Consider the following 25,569-nt stretch of genomic DNA (forward strand, 5'->3'; position numbering starts at 1 on the left):
CTGAGGCTGGCGAACGTCCCATGATATTCGTGAGGTATTATTATTCGCATAAAAGATAAAGCTGCCAATAACGTTGCTTTTAGAACCGAGTAAGTTAACGTTGTTGCCGCCGCGTCGTCGCAAAAAATCCAATCTAAGACAGGCCTCTACTCTAATAGATCATAGATGCCACTCTGCAGACTCGAAGAGCTCGTTATTTAAGGTGACGAACATGGAACTTATACAAGTTGTACCTTCAATTTCTTTTTTCCTCGTGGAGTTCCAATTTCCCTAGTGACCGGTCTGTTGCATATCATTTGCCCATGTGCCACACCTCCTGCGCTACCGAGAGTAGCGGCTTGACCATATCCACATCAACTTCGTCGACCATTTGTAAGTCTACCACTCTGACGTTACAAGATGCGGTGGCTGCAAACGCCGTCATAATCGCCCGTTCTAGTTGGTCCCCCACTGTGATGGTCAATTTCTGTGGTGCGGGAAGATGTGATCCACGGAATACTTCGACAAATTCGATAGATCTTCCTCGTCAAGAGGATCCCAGATAAAGAGTGTCATCGATTGAAGACAAGAATGCGGCGTGGCCGAGTGACTTTTAGCATCAACATCGAATGACTCGATTGAATCCACGAGGATGGCCTCAAGATGAGAGAAAATCACTGAAGTAGAGCGTATGATGCTGACGGAAGCGTATTTGAGGTGGAGATATCGTATATTCTGGTAGGTAGGAGTAGATTTGAATTGAGCAAAGCGAAGATTGACGATGTGTAGGCGACAGAGATTTGGTGCATAGAATCTCTGTATATCTGACCAGTCACACTGCAAGGATCTCAACTAGGTTGTGCGGAAGATATCACGGTTATCGTATATGCATGACACACCAGCTACCGTTTCCCAATGCCCCTTCTCGGCAAATAAGATCTCGAGGATTCAAAGATCTGCCTGTGAGAAATACGGCCCGTATATTCGCTTGCCTTTATGGCGAGATTGGGGTGGGTGGTGTTTGATTCGAATGGTGAGAGGTCGACTGCCAGACAAGGCAAGCCAAAACTGGAGCACGGATGGAAGGAATGGCTTCAATGATGTAATCTGCCTCGCGCGACTAGATGCCTGTCGTTGAATGTGCAACGATTCACCAAAGGCGGCACACCCGGGTGAACAATAGGGGAGGACTAGAAAAATTCGCCGATATAGTAGTTTCTTCAAATAAGAAAATACTAAGACAGTTTGGCACGTCGTTGACGATGAGCAAGAATATCCCCTGTAGAAGTTCCACTGGCAGTCGATGGATGAGGGATTCTGAGTGGTTGATGTCGACAGGAGAGACGAGTGAAGGAGTTGGGAATGATACATCGATCCCGTATACGAGCTCTTCCATGTTTTTCTCGTCGAAGGCCTTCATGCAGTGACAAGCAGCAAAGAATATAGGAGGTCATGCATGACTCTAGTGGCTGTGTAGTATGATGTAAGCAGACATTCGGACCAAGACCGTCCGACTGTGTCCGGCTGGGGCCGTCCGGGTCTGTCTGTCCGTTGCGCTACATAACTCTCTGCATCCCACCTTTCGTGACATCTTAGCTGACACCTGTCTTCCTCGCTGTACCACTCCATGCCCAAGGTGACATTTTTGAGCTTCGGAACTACCAGTCAAAACCAGTTTAACCGGATACACTAAGTAGTACACTACTTGCGTGGGAGAATGCATGGTTTCAATCTCACTATTCGTACAGAAGCTTGTGCTTTGCGTCCGCAGACGGAGAGGCATCATCTACCTCAGAATTTACATCACACCAGTGAAGGGGTCGCCTTGAATCCGTCAAGGCTACGCACCCCCAACTCAAGTATGCTGCCGTGATTCGAACCCTCGCGGCGCACTGCTGCTGACATGGTTGATTGACATATCTACCATCCCTTCGCGGTACAATCGTCTCGCGCCTTGTCACCTTTCGCATCTCTGCACGCACAAATAGGATACAGCTTTTGCAGAATTCTGACCCCGACGATGTACTAAACGACACTCGCGCCCTTTTCCTCGGTTCCAGCGACTCTCAAACGACTACTCACGGTTGCATACGTCGGTGACCCCCCAAATGTCCTCCGGGAAACTTCGGACCGCATCTTACGTCGAAGTGCGGAAAAGCTCAAGGCAGACATGGAGGAGCTCAAGCTCATCGGACACCGCCCGTAATTCCAAGCTTACGCTAGGACTCGACTGGACTGCGGCTACTAATGAACTCTCCAGTACTACCGATACCGGAAGTGGTTCGACTACAGGTACAGAGAGCGTGAGGCTGGTGTCGACTCAAAGCGTATCACAGAAGTCTCGTCTGGCACCCCCTCTCCTCAGACAGCAGAAAGCCCAACGCCTTGTTCTCGTGGACGCGAGTCGAAGAAGCGAAAAGACTCAGAGACTCGGACAAAAAGGAGACGAAAAAGAAGAAAAGACTGCATACGACCGACGTAGGGCGAACGTGAACTTCCGGTCCAGGTAACAGTCTTCGTTGGACCGCATCTATTTACAGGTCTTCAAGATGTTGCGGCAGCGAATTTGATGAGTCAATTAGCGGTGGTGTACCGCTGGGACATGATCTGTGGTGCAAGAGGATGTTTGTCAAATTTTGATAGAGCGGGTGACTAAAGAGACACCGATAAGTCCCCCAAGTCTCGGTAGACAGTTTCAACATAGCTGCAATGCAAATGGATAATACATATTCCAGTGCCATCACGGAGCGTAAATTATAAGCGCTAACGAGGAGATCAAGCGGAATATCCGCAAACATCGACGATACTATTACTAGTCCATAACACAAATCTCAGCTCATCTTACCCCAAAAAACTATCGGTACCCAGTGTACGGCGCCTCATAAGCCGTTGGTGCTGCACTCGTCGCCAGCGACGCACGCACAGCAGAATATGGGTCCGCATACTGCATCGTCCTACTCACTCGCGGCGCCCCAGGGTCTGACGGAGGCGGTGCGTACGACGTCGATACACCACCAAACCCACTCGGGGCTGGGTCCGAGAACGCGCCATACGCGTCCATGCTAGGTCTTGAAGCAGGGTAACTGCTCGTGCTCGTCGTGGGAGCGGTGGTGGTGGTAGGCGCAGTGGAATATGCTGATGTGCGATTGGCGCTTGAGTCTGCGACGGAGAAACGGTTGGTGGAGGGTGGAGCGGTCGAGAGGTAGGTGGTGCTGGCATTGGTTGGTGCGGTTGAAAGTCGGTTGGAGTCGGCGAATGGTGATGCTGCTGCATTGGAGTTGTCGTATGTCGACTGACGGGGGTATGTGGGTGCGGTATTGGTAGCGACGGGCTGGTATGTATGACCACCTTCCTCCTCCTCTTCTTCTTCTTCGCCCTCCTCGATATCTGCACCGGGACGTGTGAATGGGAGGTCGCGTGGTGGTGTTGTAAGGTTTCCTGAGCGCCAATCGATGAAAAGCAAGACGAGGGAGGCGAGCCAGAAGCCTGAAACAGAGAGAGATGGGGTCAGCAAACAAAGCATGGAGCACGACACGGAAACGCACCAAACGCCAGCCAAAAGAAGATGGCGCCTGCTTTCTTCGTACTGCACCAGCCAGGAAGGGCGCTCTTAAACGAATCGCCGAGACTTGCATGAGGGTCATTGTCCGCGTTTTTGCACCCAGCCTCTGTCCACGCTGAGATAGTCGTGACAAATCTGTAAAGCCCGGTATTAGCGCGGCATCTAGGGGTTGTAAGATGAAGACGCACGCGATAAGCAGGCTGAAGATACATCCGCTGCCAACGAGGATGAAGCCGACGCGTACTTCTTTGAGGGCACGGGCAAGACGCGTGAATTTGTCGTATTTCTCGTACACGACGGGTACGAAGAGGAGGAAGAGTGCTAGGAATATTCCTGAGACGCTTACAAAGATCGCGAAGCCCGAGAGGCCCGCTAAGTCAAGTCAGCACGGTTGCATTGAAGGAAAGAACACCATTTGGAATGGTAAAATGACGGAGGGGTGGAATAACCCAGTGGGACGGTGGCGGTGATGGGAAAGTTGGTTGGTTGGAAGGGTAAACATGGAAAGAAGATAAGAAGAAAACTCACAAGGCCCGATTTTCCACGTTGCCTGGAAGCTGGCGACGCTGGCAAAACAAGCCATGGCGAGGAAGTTGAAGAATATCTGAGATATGTGGAATATGATGGCAGGCTTGCTTATAATCATCTAAAAGCCACAGAAGATGTCAGCATGGTTCATCTGACACTGGAAGACAACAAAAATGACCGCAAGCCATAAAATCCATAGCAGGGGCAAGAAGAGGAGGAAGACCAGTGTTCCAGACTGGTCCATGAAGAGGCATAGAGGAAAGTGGTTGTATTACGTAAATGGTTGAAATCTCAGAAGTAAATACTTCAAGAAGCGGTGAAGCGCAGCATATGTATGGGTACAGGAGTAGAGCGGAAATTTATAACAAAGTAAGGAGGCTACAAGACTCACGTCGTCCTCATAATTGACCATACCACGCCCATTTCCTATGCCCACTGGTGGTACTGCGCTCGACTTTGTCCTCCTTGGTAACACGCGGTCGAGGCCGTTTTGAAGCGTCTCCATGAATGGCATCGTGATTGTTTACGCTCCGGGTAGTTGAAAGCTCTCGGGTATAGAAAGTAAAACCAAGAAGATGATAAGAAAGTAAGAAAGCGGGATATGATGGATATAGCAAATCAGCCGGGTAAATTGGTCAGAGTATGGTATCAGAAGGTATAGCAATGCTTGTCCGCAGCAGTACTAGTGATTTTGTTGGACACTTTGGAGACGTTGTGTGAGTTCGCTGTGAGACCTGCCCTTGACCTGATCGTCGCCAACCACGTGCTATCTGCTTACGTCACACTACACAGCCACAGTTAAGCATGCTTTCAGCGCCTACAAACGAAGTTAATCACGACCACCGATTGACCACCGACCCAGGCCTCTCTATGACCTTGCCATGACCGGTAGCTTACCTTCGCGTTAATTATTTCGCAACACGTGCCCTGTGGAGCGTTTGTTTACTGTTGTTTCGCTACAGCGTCTGAAACTAACATTAGCAAATAATTTGCAGATACCAGCGTTCAAAAAGTTGCGTCACACCATGAGACGGTCCCCACCGTCGCCCCATCTTAGGTACCCTTTTTTACTTCTTCAAGATCGCGTTTTATTACCCCTCATCAATAAGTAGTGTGATATCATCGGCAAACATTTCTGGCAAGCAAACTGAGGGACGCTCTTACACTAGAGAAGACGAGCACATCTTGATCAGGCATATAACAAGTCTGCTTGTCGTTGAGTGTCAAATTGCCACCCTTCCACTTCTGACTTGGGACATCCATGACTTTAGTCTCACGTGATTAGTCGTGACTGGGCAGTGTGGACTGGGATCCTGGTGAGGTTGCTTGATTACCATGACATCGATAGGCTGGTTTTCGGCATGATTGTAAGTACTTATCATTACCCGGGGCGGAAGTATTCTAATAGGGGGTTGGTGTGAGTTTGGCAATTCTCGTAACAGATGCAGTCTAACTACTGGCGGACACCCGGTTGTCTGCAGACGAACATTACCCCTCTTGTTGAGTGTTTCATCTCCCCCACCTGTTCACATCACGTTCAGCAGTGAGCCTTCACAGTTGCTGTACGTGCACAAGACTGATACCCAGCTACAATCTGGCCGTTTTTCTGATTCCATCGCTAGTATGTCAACCGAGAACAATGAACTGCAAAATATTCACAAAGCACTTACAGTGGAATACTGACATTTAATGATGAGCCCTCGCTATCCGGGTTATGGTAACTGCCGACTTATCAGTTACTTTATTCAATGAAGATATGTGGGTGCGGCGCACTGGCAAAATGTGACCTGATCGGATTTTAGGAGGGTCCGTATAGGTTCGTGGCACGACTGCCGACGTTCAATGTGGCTGGGTACTCTACACACGCATTGGCGCCAGCGAGGAAGCTGAGCAGCACAAAGATGATGGAGCGGGAAGTTCACACGATAGATTCTGTGAAAGGGAATGAGGGCAAAGCCATAGTAGCAGGCAGGTGCTTTATAGGTTAAAACTTCCAGTGTGGACGTAAAGGCGTTGCTCGCTTTGCTGATGCATGAGATGCCCTCCTTTAGGTGAAAACAGTTGAGCCAAAATGCACGATAATCTCCGCAGACTCGAGAAGAATTTTGCCAACGTCATGAGAAGTTAATGTGGCAAGTACTCAAATTTGCAAAGGGAGATGTGTGGCGGCGCACGAATGAATATCCGGTTCCTGGGCAGCCTTGGCTTCACGTTGTTTGGAAAGTCACAACATCCGATGAACGTGCACATATCTGACTCGGCAATATGACCATCCTCGATGAAGCTCAGCACGGCCTCCCCATAGATGCCAAAACTCCTGTGCAACATTTGAGTTTTTGGTCACTGCTGACCACTGGCAAAATATGTCGGCGATGGAGGGATGTTGTTGTGGGCATGCCCGGTTTATGGTGCCAGTGGTGGATGGAGTTCGAATTCGACGACAGGGACTGGCGGCGGGCAGTTTTCTGCTACACCTTATAGCTCGAACGCCGAGCGCGAGGACATCCACTCTCATTATCATTTGAGTGCTACACAAATCATCACTCAACCAAGCTACAACGCCTTCTTCAGCCCTACATCATCCGGTCAGATGCGGACTCTTGTTGAAAGACTTCCCAACACTTCAGGAACCATACCAGGGCTTGATCATGACATTCCAACTATCGCACAATCTATCTCGCGACTCCCGTTCACTCTGCGCAGTCTCGATATTATAGGGTCATAGTTCGATGTCGCGCACTTATCTTCTTCCAATGTCGTATGGGCCCACTTGACAAATGTCGACATATTCCGAATGCATTCCTCCACTTGCTCCAGTTATGTCCCAACCTCTCCTCGTCAACGGTTCGTGCAGGATTTCACCACATACAAATCTTAGAGCCATTCACGCACACCGAAATTCGGTCCATACACATCGATTCCTTCTCTTTGGCATTCGCGCGCCCTTTATCCGGCCTGTTCGATGCTCTATCACTGCCAAATTTACGGGTGTCCCCTGGAGCTTTTCAGCGGTAGTCTAGCGACGATGACGGATGAGCAGAGTGCGGAATGCATTATCCTTTTTCCTTCCCTCGAACTAGTAGTCGATCCTAATCATCCATCCATTATATAAGACGCAGTCGTTATACATTTCGCGAAATGATGATAATGGGCTGGCAGTAGATCGCATTGCATGTAGATACGGCACCCAAGGCACGTTTGATCATGATCCAAGTCGATATCATCTGTGCTTTACGAGATATGACTAACTCTATGACTAGTACTGTCTTTGTTGTGGCGAATACCTCCTAGCGGTTTACAAGGTTGTGGATGACTTTGTTGCAGTGCGTGTATTAAACACTGAACAATTCTCGTAATAGATGGTGTCTACTGGACGTACACCCGGCTGTCTACATGGCTCCTTATGTTGGGTGTCTCGTCTCCCTTAGCTCTTCACATCACGTTCGGCAGTCATCCTCCTTCACAGTTGCTGTACGCGCACAAGACTTATGCCCATCTATAAACTGGCCGTTCCGCTGATGCCATCGCTAGCAAGTCAACCGAGAGCAATGAGCTGCACAATATCCAGAAAGCACTTACGGTGTGATACTGACAGAATATTGTTGGGCCGTCGCCATTCGCGTCATTCGAGTTGTAGTACCTGCTAGCCTATCAGTGAATTTATTCAATGAAAGTGTGTGGGTGCAACGCACATGCAGAATGTGGTCTGGCTGTCTGTTGTGACATCGTATACTTTTATGGCACTAACGCCATCCTTCACTGTGGCTGGACACTGTACACACGCATTGGCGCCAGCGAGGAAGCTGAGCGACGCAAAGATGATGGTGCGGGAAGTAAACATGATGGAGTTTGTGGAAGGGAATGAGGCAAAGTAATAGTAGCAGGCAGGTGTTGTATGGACTAAAACTTTTAGTGTGAACGTAAAGGCGTTGCTCGCTTTGCTACTGAGATGCCCTACTTTAAGCGAAAACGGTTGAGCCAAAATGCATGATAATCTCCGCAGAGTCGAAAAAACCTTTGTCAATGTCATGAGAAGTTAATGTGGCAAGTACTCAAAGGAAGATGTGTGGCGCGGCGGGGTCGCGGGGCATGAATGAATCCCCGGCTCCTAGGCAGCCTTGGCTTCGCGTTGTTTGGGAAGTCACAATGTCCGATGAACGTGCATATACCTGACGAGCAACGCTCTCTGCAATATGATTATCCTTGAATCGATGCGACTCAGCACGGCCGCCACATAGATGCCAAAACTCCTGCGCAACGTTTGAGTTTTAGTCTTCCGCACTTCGTAGGGTACGGTTGAAAAGTCGATGTCTATAAACAGGTGTTAAATGTTCCGGTTATTAACTGTTTATAACACTGCTAGCCGAAGGCCGCTCCGCAATTTGGCCTGCCAGAAATTATGAAAATTTGTGGTCATGCAGGGCCGTCTCCGCCATCCGGACAACTTCATAGCTGAAAACGAGGTATGGCTACCGTCACGGAAGGCATGGGCAGGCTCATCGATGAGGCCGATGTCGATCGTGCCGGGGCTTTCTGCCGAGGATATGCAAGGGGTACTTGGCTGAAGATAGTTATTGCTTGGGTGTGGTTACAAAAGCCTCGGAGTAGGATGGATGACATGGATACCAGGATGATTGCATCAGAGCACCAAAGCAGGTTGATTCCGAGAAGCTTGCGGTAAGAAAAATGTTGGGAGTATGGAATCCGTAAGATAAAAAAAATGCTTGCCTTATCACTGCATCAAAGCGAGTGAAGTGATTAGACCGGCTTTTTACAGAAGGAACGACTGTCTTCATTTTGCTAGGGGCTGACTACGGGAGACTAGGCTTTTCAGGAAACATCCAGCGAACGTGTCATCAGATGTACCTGAGTTTAACATTTCCCCCAGTGTCTCCTGACTTAGGTTGACAATTTTTAGTCAGCTGCGTGGATTTGTAGACGGCAGCAATGAAGCCCACTAAGTCAAGTGAGGTCACAGGCGAGAGGAACGTGAAACAAAAAGTTGATAAAAGTTGATAGTAGATGTTGCATTGGTGGGCAATGTACTCATCTGGGGAACTAGGTGGTACTAGAAAAAGAAACTTGGTTGTCATACCCACATTTCCACCCAACTTCAACGTTGATGTGGACAAAAAATGAAAAACGAAGTTAATCAAAACTCGGCTAGCGTTATTTCTCAACACGTGCCCCGTGGGGTGTTTGTTTACTTTTGTTTTGCTAGAGCGTCTGAAACTAACATTAGCAAATAACCAGCCTTGCATTGAACGCGAGGCAGGCACGTGTTGAAAGGGATATCAAGGCTGACCTTGCGCCACCATGGGACGGTCCCCACCGTCGCCACATCTTAGATACCCTTTTTTTTACTTCTTCAAGATCGCCTGGTGCGCATTTTATTATCCCTCAGAAATCTCTATCATCTAGACCAATTATGTTCACGTCCTTGTCATCTCATGACGAGCCCTATCGTGTCTCACATAGAGATAATCGTGGTGTTCCCACCCTACTCTCCCCTTGGGAGTACCTTGAAGACTATGGCATAGTCCACCCATCAGGATGCGACGTCTGCTCCTCCTACATGAAGCATGTCGCTGACGCAAGTTATTCGTCCCATCAGCCCGCGTTCCAGATTGCCTTCCAAGATCGGAAGCGCTCACGTGAAGATGTCTTTAACAAGGGCATATCAGAGGGCATCCGCCGTCAAAAGGAGGAAAATAGAGTGCTACTCGATGACCTTGAACACTATCGCTGTGAGCGCAACCAGGCGCGTGACGAGCTGTGCACCCTTCGCGCTCAGCTCGAGGTCAGCCGTGCAGACTCACAACGTCTGCAGGACCAGCTGAGACAGCAGACTGTCCCTCCAGTCGATGTCTCCAGTTCCGTCGAATCTGTTTCCCGCCATTCTTCGACAAAGTCTGCTCAGGTTGACCCTCCCCCTTCCGATCCCCCATGCTCCACTGAAGCTCAGGTTACGAATCCTCCCGATCACCAACTCTCCCTTGACTTCCTAGCACCCCTTTATCCTCAACAGATCTCACCTCCTATGACAACCCCTGCTTCCCCTCAAGCCCAGTTACCCGACTGCGTTGCTGCTCGTTCATTCGCTGCCGTATTGGCAACGGGTCAGCCGAGCAGTGATGATGACCCTGCTTTTCATACATCAGACGACTCGCCTACGTCTTTGGGCTGGACTGTCGTAGCTCCATCCGCTTATAAACCGACCAAGCCTGCCAAGAGCATCAAACATGTCCAATCCCTCATTAAAGCCGCACACCAGCCCGGGAACTATAGCGCACTCACAAAAGTCAAAGCGCTCTGTTCAGAAGCACACAAAACGCCCAGAGACCAAAAGACTGAAGTCCAGCGGTACTTGTTGTCCAATTGGCGAACTCCTGATTGGGAGCATCCCTCATCACTGCCAAAGTTATCTGCCCCATTAAACAACCCTCGTCTCGAGGACCCCGTCGAGTGTTGGGTGTCATACTATACCGCGAATCCCAGCTCTTGTCCCAAGGGCATCCGACGCGAAGCCGACGGTCGTCCCGTCGTGTGCGATATGAAAGCCAGTCGAACGGTAGCTCGGCTGCGCCCCCTAGTACACCCCAGCGATCCCGAGTCTCGCGAAGCACGGCAAAAATACATGGCTGTCGTCACAGAGCTCTTCTCTGAGCCAGGAGAATACTCCAATATTCTTCGGAGAGGAGCCTTCAGTGTCTCTCCCCATGTTTGCTATGCGCCTTTTGTGGGCATGGCTGACTCCATTGACAAGTTGTCCATCGCGCGTCACTTTGCCGCTTGCGGCGTGACCATTCCCATGGCCGACGATGAGCTTGGGCCATGGGCTCAGGAGTATCTCCGCGATACTTAGCGACATCGCTACTTTTAATACCTGAGTGGACTTACTCCGCATCATCTCCGATCACCATACATTACGCGTACAGGGTCTCTGCATTGTACTCATAGATTCCATACTCGAGTCGTACGATTCACACTTAATTGCGGACGTAGTACGATATTCAGATCGCGACGGTATTCGTACATAGTGTACTTCCGCACAGTAGCAACCCTTGTTGTTGCACCTCTTTGTGCTTTATCTAATCTACTTTGATTGACATCACCTTGCCATGAAATGACCCATCTCTACAAGCACCTTCGAGTTCATCAAGTATTCGGAGCTAACACTGATGTTGGCAAGACCATCATCACCACCGCGCTCGTTCGGGCGTCGGCGCTCAACAACAACCGCGTGTTTTATCTCAAACCAGTGAGCACTGGCGCACCGCAGGACGCGGATGACGAGTACGTGTCTTTCATCGCGTTCGACGCGTCTCTGATCTCCTGTAGACATATCAAACGTCATGCTGGCCCGCAAAAGCATTTGGTGGATGCTCATTGCTTGTTCCGATATGGAGACCCCGTTAGTCCGCACCTTGCTGCAAAGATAGCTTCTGAAACTCAAGGAGTAAAAGTGGGTAGTTGCTTTGCGATGATAATCATCTGCTGATGCTTGTGACAAGATTTCTGCGCCTTCCGACGAAACTTTTGTCCGTTCTGTCGCAGAACACATTAGAAAGCGCGCCAAGGCTGTGAGTCTACCAGCTCACATGTATGTGGAGACGGCTGGAGGTGAGCACTAATTCAACAACACTTTCCTCTTATTGAATCGCGCAGGTGTCCATAGCCCAACGCTCTCTGGAACGACCCAGCTTGACAGCTATCGCCCGCTCTTTCTCCCTACCATCTTAATTGGAGACTCAAAACTCGGCGGTATATCATCAACCATATCTTCATTCGAGTCGCTACTACTACGCGGATACATCGTGGACGCGATCTTGTTGTTCCGCGACGAGTACTATCGGAATTTCGAATACCTCACGCAGTACTTTGCTGAACGAGGTACTCGTGTCACGGCATTAGATCCTCCTCCCCCACGGATCGATGATGCCGCGGAGGATTTCGCGAAGACAGAAAAATACTACTCGAATCTCGTTCCAGACAGCCTTCAAGGCGACATTTTCACCGCAGTCGAACATCTCGATACGTGTCACGCACGTCGGATCCAAGAGCTAGACTCCATGCCTCGTCGAACTCTCGACGCGATCTGGTGGCCATTCGTGCAACACGGTTTAGTCAAGAACGAGAAGGACGTCAACGTTATTGACAGCGCATGGTCAGATTTCTTCAGCGTTTATGACGCTTCCTCCGAAAATACTTCGCAACCGACATCGCTCCTGCAACCTCAGCTTGATAGTTCTGCCTCGTGGTGGACACAAGCGGTCGGGCATGCTCATCCAGCACTAGCGCTTGCTGCTGCAAATGCGGCGGGTCGTTACGGTCACGTCATGTTCCCGCAGGCAACCCACCTTCCAGCTCTAAAGCTCGCTGAACGCCTACTTCAAGGCCCAGGTAAAGGCTGGGCTTCTCGTGCATTTTTTTCAGACAACGGCTCCACTGGAATGGAAGTTGCGCTTAAAATGGCCTTGCGGTCGTTCATCGTCAGTTCAGGACTCGAGTTAAGTTCTGCAGAAAAGAAGTCCTTGGGGGTTATTGGCCTGAGGGGGAGTTATCATGGAGATACGATCGGAACTATGGATGCTTGCGAGGAGGGAGTCTATACTTGCGAATGGCACGAAGCGAAGGGTTATTGGTTTGAGCCGCCGACTGTATCCATTCGGCAAGGCCAAGTCGCTGTCACCCTTCCACCTGCCCTGTCCTCTCTCACCGGTGATCAGCAGCATCAGGCGGTTGAAAGTTTTGAAACCCTCTCTCTTGTCTATGACGTCGAGCAGCGTCTGACATCTCCGCTCGCAAAACACTACAGGCATTATCTAGAGAAGAACATCTGTAACCTTCAAGCGGACAATAGCCGAAAGCTCGCCGCTCTGGTCCTTGAACCCATCGTTATGGGCGCAGGAGGGATGATTTTTGTCGATCCATTGTTCCAACGCATCATGGTTGACGTCGTCCGCGACCCCACCTTATTCCCTGCAGCTCTTCCAGTCATTTTTGATGAAGTCTTCGTCGGATTGTACCGCCTAGGGTTCGAAAGCGCGGGGCCTTTACTTGGTGTCAACCCTGACATCTCAGTGAACGCCAAGATTCTCACCGGTGGTATACTGCCTTTGGCAGTAACACTGGCGTCCGACCATATTTTCCAGGCGTTTAATAGCGAGAGCAAAGTTGATGCTTTGCTGCATGGACATAGTTACACGGCGCATGCCATTGGCTGTCAGGTTGCAAATGCAACGCTCGATATGGTTGGCGAGCTGGCAAAGAGCAATCAGTGGGCGACAGCAACCCGTAAATGGGCGCCTGAAGGAGCTCCTTCTAAAGTCTGGAGTTTCTGGGACCCTGATTTCATCACGTCGATATCTCGTCTCGACATCGTCGACGAAGCGATGGCGCTGGGAACTGTACTTGCTATCAAGTTCAAGGACGATGCCGCAGGTAATGCTGATGCTTTTCCTTGGCTGTTTAGGTTATGTGGCTGATGAGAGTGCAGGTTATGCTTCGCATTCGGCTCAGGCGTTGTTGCAGAGCATGCGATTACCGCTGGATGACGGATCGACATCGCCAGCCCCTGGAGGAGCACCTTTTGGCGTGCACTATAGGACGCTAGGGAACGTGGCGTATTTCATGAGTAGCTTGAACACCTCACGTGCAACTATCGAGGCATTGGAGGATCGGTTGTGGAGGCTCGTATGTTCATAGCTTAGTGACGCACGTGTTATTAGCAAGGCGCTCTACAAATCATTACTAGATAGTCCCATGAGTCCGTGTATCCCAAGAGTTCGCGCATTGACTCTAGCACACGCAATTCTGCACGGAATCCTTATGTATGTTGCATTTAGGTTCCCTCCCAACATAATACACAGTGCCATGTTTTTTGTTTGAAGAAAATCAAAGTAGATCTCGTCCCATGGCCAACTTATTGGTGCTGGAGGCTAGTTTTGTGCATAGAAGGCTCGCTGTAAATGTCAGATCACCACATAAAATTCTGGAATGCCGTATGATGGTTATACACGATGAGAGAATACTAAAACAAATTTCTCTGGGGCCACATGCTTGTCAGGATCATCTGCAATAAAAGAAATATGCCTCAGACGTGACAATCTATCCCAAGAAAGGCATTGCGGCAGATGTGTGACATGGTGTGACAAAGTGCGCGAACTCTAGGGCAAATGCACTTTCCTGCGCGGTAACTCTCCGCCGGACTCAACACGTCGAGTTTCGAAAAAATAACTAGCAGATGTTGTAGTTTCGATGTCAGGCTATCGAACTGTCAAAGGATTAATTTTTTATATTTGTGCGTTGTGGAGTAATAGACGTTACCCCCAAAATGCGCGAACTCTAGTGGACATCTAGTACGTACACTCATGACGAAAACGAAGTTGTGATGCGACATGTCCATGTCATGTACGTTTTATATACGTGATCTTTGATGTACTTGATCTTCTGCTGGCATATCGGACAATGCCGGCCGAGTCGGTGACTCGGTACTACTTGAGACTACAAAAATTTGGTTCATAAATTACGGACAGTTACCTTTCCTTCTCCAGTCATCATGGCCTCCATCGCGTCCCGTTCAGCTTCAGCCCTCCGCGCTGCTTCTCGCCGTGCACCTCGTGCCGGTGCAAAAATTGCAGCTAAGCCTGCACAGACCGCGTCCTACTCTTTGCTTGCTCGTCAGGCTTTGGCGGGCAGCTCAAGCAAAACCACGTTGCAGGTGAAAAATTTTGCACATCATGTGAGTGATTGGCGCTGACGCGATAAGTGCATGCAGGCCGCTATCTCTGCCCGGGGTGTGAAGACGCTCAACTTTGCTGGCACTGAGGAGGTTGTGTATGAGCGCAGCGACTGGCCACTCGCGAAGCTCCAGGACTACTTCAAAAATGATACCCTTGCTCTCATCGGCTATGGCTCTCAGGGTCACGGCCAAGGCTTGAACGCTCGTGACAACGGCCTTAATGTCATCGTTGGTGTCCGTAAGGACGGCGAGAGCTGGACGCAGGCCATAGAAGATGGCTGGGTATGTTCGCCTCTTGTTCGGCTTGCAGCCATCTAATGTAAAATCGATATTTCATTAGGTTCCCGGAGAGACCCTTTTCCCCATCGAGGAAGCCATCAACCGCGGCACGATCATCATGAACCTTCTTTCTGACGCCGCACAATCGCAGACGTGGCCCACCGTCGCACCTCTTATCACCAAGGGCAAGACCCTCTACTTCTCGCACGGTTTCTCCGTTGTGTACAAGGAAGACACCAAGGTTATACCCCCCAAGGATGTTGATGTCATCTTGGTCGCACCCAAAGGTTCTGGCCGCACTGTCCGCACCCTCTTCAAAGAGGGCCGTGGCATCAACTCCAGTGTAGCCGTCTTCCAGGACGTCACTGGCAAGGCCATGGAAAAGGCTGTTGCTCTTGGTGTCGCTGTCGGCTCAGGTTACATGTACGAGACCACTTTCCAGAAGGAGGTTTACTCCGATCTCTATGGTGAACGTGGTGTCCTCATGGGTGCTATCCGTAAGTTTTCTCACATTTGCAAGATATTCTCAGCTGACGGTTTATCAGAGGGTCTGTTCTGCGCACAGTACAAGGTGCTCCGTGCCAACGGCCACTCTCCTTCGGAAGCCTTCAACGAAACCGTTGAGGAGGCCACTCAATCCCTATACCCCTTGATTGGACAGAAGGGGTACGTGTACTTTTCTCTTCACATATAACCCCTTTCCTCATCCTTTCGTAGCATGGACTACATGTACAACGCCTGCTCTACCACCGCTCGCCGTGGTGCGCTTGATTGGGCACCCATCTTCGAGAAGACCAACACCCCTATCTTCGAGCAGTTGTACGAGAGCGTGCGGAACGGCACGGAGACCCGCAAGTCTCTTGAATTCAACGGTCGCTCGACGTACCGCCAAGATCTTGCCAAAGAGCTGAAGGAGATTGACGACCAGGAGATCTGGCGTGCAGGCAAGGTTGTGCGGTCGCTGCGTCCCGACTACAAATCTGAGTAGATGGGCTCGTGCTGGTACATGGTTGGATCGGAGCTGCTTTAACTCGACTTGCTTACATTTACTTTCGTTACCAAAAGCGCCAAGGCGGTGCACGCTGTGTCGGAGAGCATAGTGTACAGATATGATTCTTGATCACACATTACGACCGATTGATACTTCAGCCTGCAGCCAGTTGTTCGTCCAAACTTGCCCCAAGTTTAGAGGACAATCATTGTACTTGAGGAAAACATGAAACAGATTCGAACGAACATCTGATATCACAAATGCTTCGACATATATGCGGTTGTTCTACACAGTTAAACGTAGGGGAGAGAATGTAAGTGCGTAGTCTGAGCTACATCAGTTGTACTTAGCGCTAGCACTGAATCGGTATTGCAATATTTCCCTCTGTCTATACGTGATCAATGGATTGAACTGTGGTTGTGATTGAAAGCTGCGACCGCCTGGAATCATTAGCAGGCAAGAGGCGGGAATGCAAAACGACCTCGACCGTCTCAATGCTGCTTCTGCCCACGTGAAGACGCAATACGCTTAGGAATTCCTCCCGGGACTGATTAGAGGCACTATCCAGGCCTGTATCCAGGTATCTCTCTGATATTAATGAGCATGCGAAAAAACCGTAGTGACTTCCCATGTTTCTCGAACAGGGCCGCAAGGAGCGTCTGGCAGTCCGAGAGTGTGCTGTATTGAATTCCGGGTGAGAAGCACACATCGCGTAGACGCGTGCTGCCAACATGTGCGATGAATAAGCTCGCTGACGTGGGGTCCCCAAGGATGATCAATGTCTCCAGAGCATGAAAGACCAGAGGATTCGACTGCTGCCAGACTCAGATCCTCGGCGAGTACAATGAAACAATGAGGTTTGTTACTGTAGCCACAGAAAGACGACGACAGATGTTGACAGTGTCACGTAAGACACATTCATCAAAGGGAACGGGAAGAGAGTGAGGGACCGCAATGAAAAAGGGAACGACCAAGACTCCACCAGGGAATAAGAATGGATGTACCAGTCAAGGTGATGCAAACAGGGGAACAGGTGTTTCCGACGCATGGTAGAGACCCTTTTGTACGCTTCGGAGGAATCCAGCATCTGACTGTACACCCGAACGCGGCGCGGCGGCGAGCGTATTTATCAAAAGACTTCCAGTTTCCCGGACACATGCGAACGACGGAGCGAGCGAGTGTCTCAAGGCCCTGGCTTAATGTTGACCATTGAGATTTTAAATTTGCACAGTAATATAACACTGAGCTCCCCTACCTTAATAATTGCGAAATGTACACCTCTTGGATGAATGGGGAGAACGAGTCCATGGTATGCCATAGGGTGTCCAGGCATGGATCTGTGAACGCTCTGCAGGACCATGCAAGACGAGCAAGGGATTTTTTATCATCTGAACCAAGTTCAGCGATAATCGATAATGACTTGCAGGATTTCTGTGATGTATAGAGGCGTGGCCATTGATGTATAGGAATAGATAAGTTCAAAAAGTATGGACCTAAGTAGTACTCGGCGGGCGGTAAGTATCTGTTCCCCGTGAGAAGTATAGCTGCCGACACGAAAAACCACGGTCCAGTCACGGACGGTCACGAAGTGACGGACAGTGACCGATCGTCACTGTCGTAAGTTTGACAAATCGTCTCCGATCGGCGCTGGACGAGACACCCGACACCCCTCAGCTAGAAGCTGGAAGGCATGCGAATTCAACGAGGAGCGGGGAGTTGGGCACGATGTCGTCCCGACGCTGCCAAACGTCTCTTTTCTGGTTCATCGCAGTGATGCGGCCCTCACGTCACGGGCGTCTGCACTCGAGAAGTGCGGAGGAAGTATATAGGTCTGGGTAGTCCACTCACCGAGGGCATGGAGTTTGGTTTGGATCTGGAAGGAGTGTGGAATCTCGAATGGGAGCGCAAGTCCTCAAAATGAGAGACGGTTTGAGAGATGGTTTGGAATTGAAGATGTGTGCTGACTAGTACATGCAGGAATCCAGGCCTTGCTCCATTGCCGGCATCAAGCTACTACTGCGCCCGCATTGAGTTTGCGGAGGTGTCATGCGGTTCCGAGGATGGGTCCGTGATGTCACGCCATTTGGGAGGGTCTTTTTTCGCCCAAGAAACCTCTAGTGGACGTGCAGGATTCCCTGCAAAAACCAAGGTACCCACGCTCATATCCACCATCCTGCAAAGAAAAAGACCATCCTGGTGTGCTAAAGACGGTTGCACGCGCGCTAAAGACGATCCCACGTCTGATATATCAAATGTGGTGCTTGCTGGTTTAGCATCTACTAGCATGGGACGGCCCCAGGCATAGACAACTGCGTGCTCGAGAGGTAAGTGACACATTCATCTTTTCATGTGTCTAAGTGACTGTTAGTACAGGTGCTATATTATCAAAACTCGCTGTTGTCCTCCCAACATCTCACCCTCAACCGTCCATGAACCCCCAGCGCTGGTGTAAACAGCTCAACTACGTCTGACTAGCACTCGCTAAGGGACACATTCATCTTTTCATGCGTTTAAGTGACTATTAGTACAGGCGCTAGATTACAAAACACACTGTTCTTGCAAGACGCTGAAATCACCGTATTCCCCCACCATATTTCAGTCACCAGCCGCATTCTTGTTGCTCATTGCGACCAAACACCGCATCCCTCCTTTGAAGGCAAACATAGGTAAACAAATGCGCATTGTTTAGGGGCAGCACGCTAACTTGTTCCTGTGCACATCTGGGTACTAGCTCAGATACACCAGCGCGCAGCAATAAACTAGAGGGTTTACTTGTCATCATGGGTATAAACGGCCTGTGGGAGGTATGTGCACCTGCCGCTTGCCGGATTTCAAACCTCAGTCGCTTTACAGTTACTCGAGCCTGCTGCAAAAATGGTACCTGTCATCTCTCTTGCCCTCCAGGGCCGCTACATAGGACCCGCCCCTCACCTGCCCTATGTGGTGGGGGTTGATGCAAGGTTAGCATTTGGATATCAGCGGCCATGTCCACATTTGACACTAAATGTCTACTACGATCCAGCGGATGGTTCGAACAGTGCCAACAAGGCAAGTGGCACCGAGCACATGCTCAGACTGGGCAGAATCCCGCCCTTCGAACATTTCTATTCCGACTTGCCCGACTTGCCCGGTATCCACTGCAGCTTATCTTCTGCTATGACGGTGACCAGCGGCCTGGTGTTAAACGAGGACATAGGGTGTCTTCAAATGAACACTGGATGGTGAAGCCAACACAGCGCATCCTGGATGCTTTCAACACTCAGTGGATTACGGTGCGTTTAATTTCGCCACCTCTATCCTTATTATTCAAGCCTGGTATCCAGGCTGCGGGGGAAGCTGAGGCGCAGCTGGCCTTGATGAATAGGGCTGGCGTCATCAATGCGGTCATGACAGATGACTGTGATATCTTCGTGTTTGGTGCCCAAACCGTCCTTCGAAAGTAGGTGCTGCCTTTCTTCCACATCTGTGTCCTCCTGACCCTGTCCTCCTGCCTTAGCTCGACATTTTTGTCCGACACCATCAAGATATATACCATCGGCACCATCCGGGAGCAAGTTGACCCTTCTCTTACTGGTGACGCTTTCATTACCATTGCTATTTGCTGTGGGGGTGATTATGATAAGGTAAGCCTTCAGCCGCCATTCTGCGAACATTGATTCTCACTGACATCTGTCTCAGAATGGTCTTCCAGGGTGCGGACGTGAGACCGCACTTGGTCTGGCCCGCTGCATGGACAATAGTATGCTATGCAGTGCTATGCACGGTGGCAACCAGGACCGGTCCCTCCAGCAATGGCGGAACATCGCTGAATATCACCTTGCGAGTGATCCAACTGGAAAGATGGGCCGATTGCATCCAGCCCTCGCTCGCTCACTCTCTGATTCCTTCCCTAATCCGGGCATCATTAATTTATATGCACGCCCCACAGTAACTCCACTCACTGAGCTGCCCAAACTGCGAACCCCGGCCCCACCTAACCTCACTTCACTTGCGTCTCTTATTCAGCAGCTCCTGGGCTGGGACTCAAAGAAGCTTCTCGGCACTTTCCGCACTACCATTTGGCCTGTTGCCATCTTGCACGAGCTTCTGGAGGACCTTGCGAATAATTCGCCTATGAGCAATGAGGTCTGTGGACCGTGTTGCTCTATCTGAACATATACTGACAAGATGCAGATCGAGCTTGGCTCGGGCTGCACGAGGGCTGTCTTTCTCAGCCGTGCATCACGCCCGAAGAAGGCACTTGCAGGATTTTTGGGGCACAACAGTGATGTACCCACTGATACGCTGAAGCAAGCCACACTCCGGCTGCTTGAGGGGTCAGCTGAAGGCTGTCAGGATGACTCACATAAGTATGTTCGAGTATGGCTCGCTGACCAAATCTATGACTGCTGGGTGCGGACCATGTTCCTGTCGTCTTCAGGTGATCCCCAAATTGAGGTATGTCTATCAACAACACCATCATCATTCACGCTGACAAATGGATAGACTAATTCACTGTCGACATCATGCGTGGTCCATGGGTCATCTGCAGGTGCGGCCTCCGCAGCTGCTGCCTCTTCTGCGAGCGTCATCGACCTCACACAAGATGAAGATGAAGCAGTGCCCGCAGACGGTGTTATAATTGATCTCACAGGTGATGATGATGATCGTGAATTGATTGATCTCACTCTTTGATACAAATCTTGACATACTGTACTTGTATCTCGTCCGAAGCTTTGTGTCCATCACATATACTGGATGCGCCTCAATTGACCAGAAGTTTCAATTGTTCCAGCAAGTTGGATATCTCCACTGCGAACGCCGCGGTGGATCAGGACATCGATATTTGTCAATTTGTCATACGAGTTGCGTCTCATGACAACTGGCTGAGCTGTCCCAAAGCCGCACTAACCGTCAGTCCATCACCCTTGAATAGGCTTGGTCTCCCATCAGCACTGGTCAGCGTCAAGCGCCTGTCAGCCTCGTCCGACATAAAACTCAGCTGCTGCACCATGCGGTCAGTACCTTTCATTCCTCCGTCCTCTCTCTTGTACTAAGTTTTACTGTATTTGCCCTTATAAACTATTAGAGGATGTTCGACTTGACATTTGGGTTCAAGGCCCTAGGAGCATTAGTCGCTGTCATTCTCGCCGACAAGCTCCTCCGCGCTAAGATACGCTCAAAGTCACGCCTGCCTCTTCCTCCTGGTCCTCCTGGAAATTGGCTATTCGGAACTCCTCTGCCAAGAACTAAGTGAGTACATAAAATACGAAACTCTATGTGGACACTAACGGGAAACACATCATAGTCAATCTCAGCAGTTTGCAGAATGGATCAATACCTATGGACCCATCATCTCGCTTCGGATCGGGCCTAAGATCATGGTCATCATTGGCAGATACCAGGTAAGATGGTTCCAATACTGGTCACCAAGTACATACTCACCTGCACAGGAATCTGTCGATATAATGGAGAAAGAAGGTAGTCTACTAGCCGACCGTCCTCGTGCAGTTGCGGCAGGAGAGATATTGTCGCGCGGGCTGCATTTGATCCTTGCACCCGCAGGAGAGCAGTTCCACAGACTTCGCAGGTTGGGTTGAGATCTCCTCTTAACGACCTATTTTACTGAAATTATGTGATTCAGAGCGGCTCATACTCACCTTCAAGCGAAAGCTGCAGAATCCTATGTGCCAATCCAGATGAATGCTGCCCGTAATGTCATCCTCGATATCCTTAATAACCCTAAAGGACACCAAGCAGCTGCGAATCGGTATGTTGCACTCAATGTGTTGTTTTATGATCACTTATGCATTCAACTCAAGCTACACCGCCTCCATCATCTTGCGTGTCACGTATGGCAAGTCGACCCCCCGAGATCATCGTCATCCAGAAAATGCTCAAGCGCTTCCAGATGCTCATGCGACCTGGTGCATTACTGGTAGAGCGCTACCCGATATTAAAATACGTTCCGGGATATGGAACCGAGTTGGAGCAGTGGAGAAGGGAAGAGAGTCAGCTCTTCCATGACCAGCTTGATCGTGTTTTGAGAGAATTGGTTGGTTGGTTCCACTTCTTTCCTCATCAGTACCTGACTGTTCTTCATAGGCGACCAGCAAAGCTGGTCCCTCGTTTGCTCGCTATCTTCTTGAGAACCAGTCTTCGCACAAGCTCTCGGACGAAGAAATGGCTTATCTTGCTGGGTCGCTCTTTGGCGTCGGTTCGGACACGACTGCTGTTGCGATTATGGTTGTCGTCATGGCTTCTGCATGCTATCCCAAGGCTCAGGAGAAAGTGCAAGAAGAACTGGACGTCGTCATTAGTCGTGACAGAGGTAAGTCGAATATCGTTATTCATCTGAGTGAAATCTCAACTTTGTTACAGCTCCCACATTCGACGACTACAACTCCCTCCCGCAGATTGAAGCGTTCATGCTGGAGTGTCTTCGCTGGAGACCCATGACGACTCTCGGATTCACACACCGTGCGCTGACTGATATCCCATACATACGTTTTTCAGTGCTCTGTCATGTTTTTTTGTTCTAACTGCCTGAGCAGAAGAATACGTGTATCCCAGAAGGTGCTATCGTCTTTGGCAACCACTGGTACGACTAACATCCATTCTATGCGATATTGTACTGATCACCTTTCAACAGGGCAATCTCCCGTGACCCAAGCGTCTACCCCAACCCTGACCAGTTCGATCCTCAGAGGTGGCTCAACACCGACGGCAAAATCCGGGACGACCTCAAGTTCCCTTCATTCGGTTTTGGACGCAGGTACTTGTCCCTGATATTAAACCCAGTTGCCTACATACTAAAATGTGACGTGCAACATGCAGAATCTGCCCAGGACAACATATAGCAAACCGCTCGATCTTCATTAACGCTGCGCTCCTCTTGTGGTCTTTCAAGATCACGCAGGACCCTGAGAACCCAATTGATGAGTCGGGTTTGTGGATGGTGTTATTGTGCATCCTAAGCCGTTTGCTGCGTGTTTTGAACCGAGGTTTGGGAATGAGGCGGCATTGAGGGGGGTGATGGGGAAGTATGGCGAGGGATTGTAGGTTCTTGATCTTGAGCGCGGTTTATGTGAGCTTGGGATGTAATACTTTCGTTGGTATTTTGGTGCGAGCGGCTCTTCGGCTTAATACTGAAATCATATTCATTTTGGTGTCTGTGGTAGATGCGACATGGAGTATGGTCTTTGTAGAATCAGTTCGAGACAATGCGACAGCACTAGGTGAGGCTGATGGAGATAAAAGCATCAGTATTGCGTGCGTCAAGCATTCCACTCTGAATCTCTCTGACAGTACCTTTTCATCGCGGCAGGAAGCCCAGCAAACCTCGTCTGTATTATGAACTACTACTATTGGTTTGGTCTCGGGTACAACAGGAAGCGAGGCTACTATTGTGATGTCAAGGTTCATACCCTTTGCCCTACTGCAATCAAGCACATAAGCAGCATCGGCCACACTGCGGACACTTGACAGCTGGGCGCTGGTTGGGGTTGAAAAAATGGTCCCTTGGCTCTGCAGGGTCATCATTCGAGGAGATAAGATACTTGACTATTGTCATGTTGGTGAATTCAGTGCTCCACCCGCCCCACTCACAAATCCTTCTCAAGGGCCACCGCCTTTCTATATGCAAATATTGGCAGCCCCCCCGACGAAACGAGTGAGTGCCATAAGGAGCAGGGTCAATATTTATGTCGAGAAGGTTGTTTCGAAACAGCTCTAAGAACTGTTCTGAAGACTAGAAGGGCACCTTTAGCTGTTTTCATCGAGGTACACATTAATTACACACCATAGGGTTATTTGCCACTGCTATCCGGTCACCAGATGCCATTTTTCGGAAAACATAGCCCGTCGTTATCTGGGACTCATCAAACCAAGCGGCAAGTGCTCTCGTAGGACAGAGATGGGCTTCATTAGATGAGAGGGTCCAGAGATGAAAGGGTTTAATATCTAAAATCATATATCTCAATCACAGCTCGCAATTTAAATACAGATTGAACACAGACCTCCATTTTGGTGGGTCTTGCGAAAGGGGAGGTACAACACAACCTGATTGTTTGCCACACGAAGATCATGAACCTGTATCTTGAGGACCTCATCAAACCGCAACATACATAAGAATGCCACTGTATATGCAGCATGCAGAAGCCTTCGGACCCGCCCACCACCCCAGTTGTCCAGGCTGTCAGAAGTACGAGAGCCTCCTGCAGGTTTTCGCTCGCCAGGTTGATACGGCTGGACAGTCCAGTTCTCAGGAAGGCGGTTGTGGTGGTACAATTTGAGTAATATCTCCTGCAGGAGTTGTAAAATTTTCACCAGTGAAATATTAAAATATTCAACGTGACTCACCGATGTTATAGCACGAGCACTGTTTGCAACTTCACCAGCTTGAACCTAGCACAGTTTGATCAGCCTCAAATCAGCCAAAATCACAAAGCACTACCTTGCGTCTCCGCAGCGAACACATGAAAGATGAAACTTCAACCGAGATTGAGGGGTTGCCAACCATGGTGGCACCAACATCGGATTCATGCCATGGCATGTTTCCGAGACCCTTCAGCTTACCGAAGCCATAGGTCATTGAGGCTCGCATTTTCTGAGCATGTCCATATGTCCCCCGTTCCTGGGAACACAGCTTTGTGGTGCCGTCAAGATTAATGGAGTCGCAGCTTCCATGAAATGTCAGCATCAGAACGACAGATCGGCTCCAAGCGGCACTCACGCGTTCATAATCCAGGCTACAATTACCAAAGGAGCATCAGCCCGTGGTCTCTTGCTGAAGAATTCCTCATCCGGCCCCAGAAGGCGGATCCTGATAGCAAATGAGACACATGAATTCATTAACCTGCAAAGAGCATAAGTGACCCGTCAGGTGAGTTGCTGAAAAGCATCCACCTTTTGTATTCAGCATCCGTGCCATCTGTGACCCTTGGAAGCCTCCATGAGCGTCATCTGCAATTTAACAAAATCAGGAGTATCAATTGACCCAGTATTCGCCGTTTTCAGACCAGCGCCGGGCTCAATTATAGTTTCTTGTTCCGCTGCAACATCCTCTTCAATTTCATCTATCTCGAGGCCAGTAGCAGACCCTGAAAGCACCCCGCATAAACCAGGAAAACATTGCATGGAGTCAACCGTCGCAGCCATAGGTTGATAGAAAACTTTGTTGTCAGGGCTTGGACTGAGTAAAATGTGGTGTTAGTTCAACTTTGGTGGGCCGCCGGCTGAGTCATGGCAACAAGTTGCATGTCTGTTGACCATTAGGCACTGATACTCGTATTACTGGTTCCCATTCTCGTAAAATTTGTACTGCGCAAAAGAAAAATCCTATCTATAACACCTTCACACCAAACCTTTGCCTGTCAACTCGGTGTACCTTTTTGCAATAGCGGATGGCTTGGTCATGACATACTCTCTGCCTCCCCTCCGGTAAGTAAAATGAGCATCGAATGCAGGACCAAACTCCTCATGTGCCTGTTGCACGATGCGGGAGTG

At 49.7% G+C, this 25,569-nt stretch overlaps 8 protein-coding genes across 8 annotated transcripts; 5 read left to right on the forward strand and 3 right to left on the reverse strand.

The window, feature by feature from the left end:
* Window positions 1-2,695: 2,695 nt before the first annotated feature.
* EDB91DRAFT_1173052 (uncharacterized protein) lies at window positions 2,696-4,814 on the reverse strand. Its single transcript, XM_041320272.1, has 5 exons — window positions 4,461-4,814; window positions 4,070-4,187; window positions 3,730-3,913; window positions 3,525-3,676; window positions 2,696-3,465 (listed from the first exon to the last, which is right to left on the reverse strand). Exons 1-5 carry the CDS (start codon window positions 4,581-4,583, stop codon window positions 2,834-2,836), a joined length of 1,209 nt encoding a protein of 402 aa, XP_041170016.1. The 5' UTR covers window positions 4,584-4,814; the 3' UTR covers window positions 2,696-2,833.
* A 2,591-nt stretch (window positions 4,815-7,405) lies between these two features.
* On the reverse strand, window positions 7,406-7,940 carry EDB91DRAFT_1173082 (uncharacterized protein). The gene is made up of 3 exons (XM_041320273.1): window positions 7,762-7,940; window positions 7,649-7,709; window positions 7,406-7,584 (listed from the first exon to the last, which is right to left on the reverse strand). Exons 1-3 carry the CDS (start codon window positions 7,908-7,910, stop codon window positions 7,507-7,509), a joined length of 288 nt encoding a protein of 95 aa, XP_041170017.1. The 5' UTR covers window positions 7,911-7,940; the 3' UTR covers window positions 7,406-7,506.
* A 1,402-nt stretch (window positions 7,941-9,342) lies between these two features.
* On the forward strand, window positions 9,343-11,196 carry EDB91DRAFT_1173087 (uncharacterized protein). The gene has a single exon (XM_041320274.1). It carries the CDS (start codon window positions 9,498-9,500, stop codon window positions 10,932-10,934), a length of 1,437 nt encoding a protein of 478 aa, XP_041170018.1. The 5' UTR covers window positions 9,343-9,497; the 3' UTR covers window positions 10,935-11,196.
* EDB91DRAFT_1351202 (pyridoxal phosphate-dependent transferase) lies at window positions 11,196-13,962 on the forward strand (the record flags this gene model as incomplete). Its single annotated transcript, XM_041326120.1, has 5 exons — window positions 11,196-11,365; window positions 11,411-11,534; window positions 11,584-11,692; window positions 11,738-13,513; window positions 13,569-13,962. The coding sequence occupies 5 exons, from the start codon at window positions 11,196-11,198 to the stop codon at window positions 13,775-13,777; spliced, it is 2,388 nt and encodes a 795-aa protein (XP_041170019.1). The 3' UTR covers window positions 13,778-13,962.
* A 668-nt stretch (window positions 13,963-14,630) lies between these two features.
* On the forward strand, window positions 14,631-16,080 carry EDB91DRAFT_1240106 (6-phosphogluconate dehydrogenase; the record flags this gene model as incomplete). Its single annotated transcript, XM_041321961.1, has 5 exons — window positions 14,631-14,813; window positions 14,850-15,095; window positions 15,154-15,589; window positions 15,638-15,758; window positions 15,810-16,080. The coding sequence occupies 5 exons, from the start codon at window positions 14,631-14,633 to the stop codon at window positions 16,078-16,080; spliced, it is 1,257 nt and encodes a 418-aa protein (XP_041170020.1).
* Window positions 16,081-18,863: 2,783 nt separating this feature from the next.
* On the forward strand, window positions 18,864-20,235 carry EDB91DRAFT_1063473 (PIN domain-like protein; the record flags this gene model as incomplete). Its single annotated transcript, XM_041314619.1, has 6 exons — window positions 18,864-18,960; window positions 19,001-19,043; window positions 19,106-19,355; window positions 19,407-19,522; window positions 19,580-19,706; window positions 19,762-20,235. The coding sequence occupies 6 exons, from the start codon at window positions 18,864-18,866 to the stop codon at window positions 20,233-20,235; spliced, it is 1,107 nt and encodes a 368-aa protein (XP_041170021.1).
* A 919-nt stretch (window positions 20,236-21,154) lies between these two features.
* EDB91DRAFT_1271941 (cytochrome P450) lies at window positions 21,155-23,089 on the forward strand (the record flags this gene model as incomplete). The annotated part of the gene is made up of 11 exons (XM_041324589.1): window positions 21,155-21,315; window positions 21,371-21,467; window positions 21,516-21,652; window positions 21,707-21,832; window positions 21,885-21,909; window positions 21,938-22,117; window positions 22,168-22,393; window positions 22,444-22,569; window positions 22,636-22,663; window positions 22,715-22,837; window positions 22,900-23,089. 11 exons carry the CDS (start codon window positions 21,155-21,157, stop codon window positions 23,087-23,089), a joined length of 1,419 nt encoding a protein of 472 aa, XP_041170022.1.
* A 914-nt stretch (window positions 23,090-24,003) lies between these two features.
* On the reverse strand, window positions 24,004-25,293 carry EDB91DRAFT_1173126 (uncharacterized protein). Its single transcript, XM_041320275.1, has 6 exons — window positions 25,061-25,293; window positions 24,970-25,002; window positions 24,797-24,919; window positions 24,518-24,743; window positions 24,424-24,468; window positions 24,004-24,366 (listed from the first exon to the last, which is right to left on the reverse strand). The coding sequence occupies exons 1-6, from the start codon at window positions 25,219-25,221 to the stop codon at window positions 24,058-24,060; spliced, it is 897 nt and encodes a 298-aa protein (XP_041170023.1). The 5' UTR covers window positions 25,222-25,293; the 3' UTR covers window positions 24,004-24,057.
* Window positions 25,294-25,569: the final 276 nt, after the last annotated feature.

Source organism: Suillus paluster (assembly GCF_016628075.1).
Source record: "Suillus paluster strain FC165 chromosome Unknown EDB91scaffold_150, whole genome shotgun sequence".
NCBI lineage: Eukaryota > Fungi > Basidiomycota > Agaricomycetes > Boletales > Suillaceae > Suillus > Suillus paluster.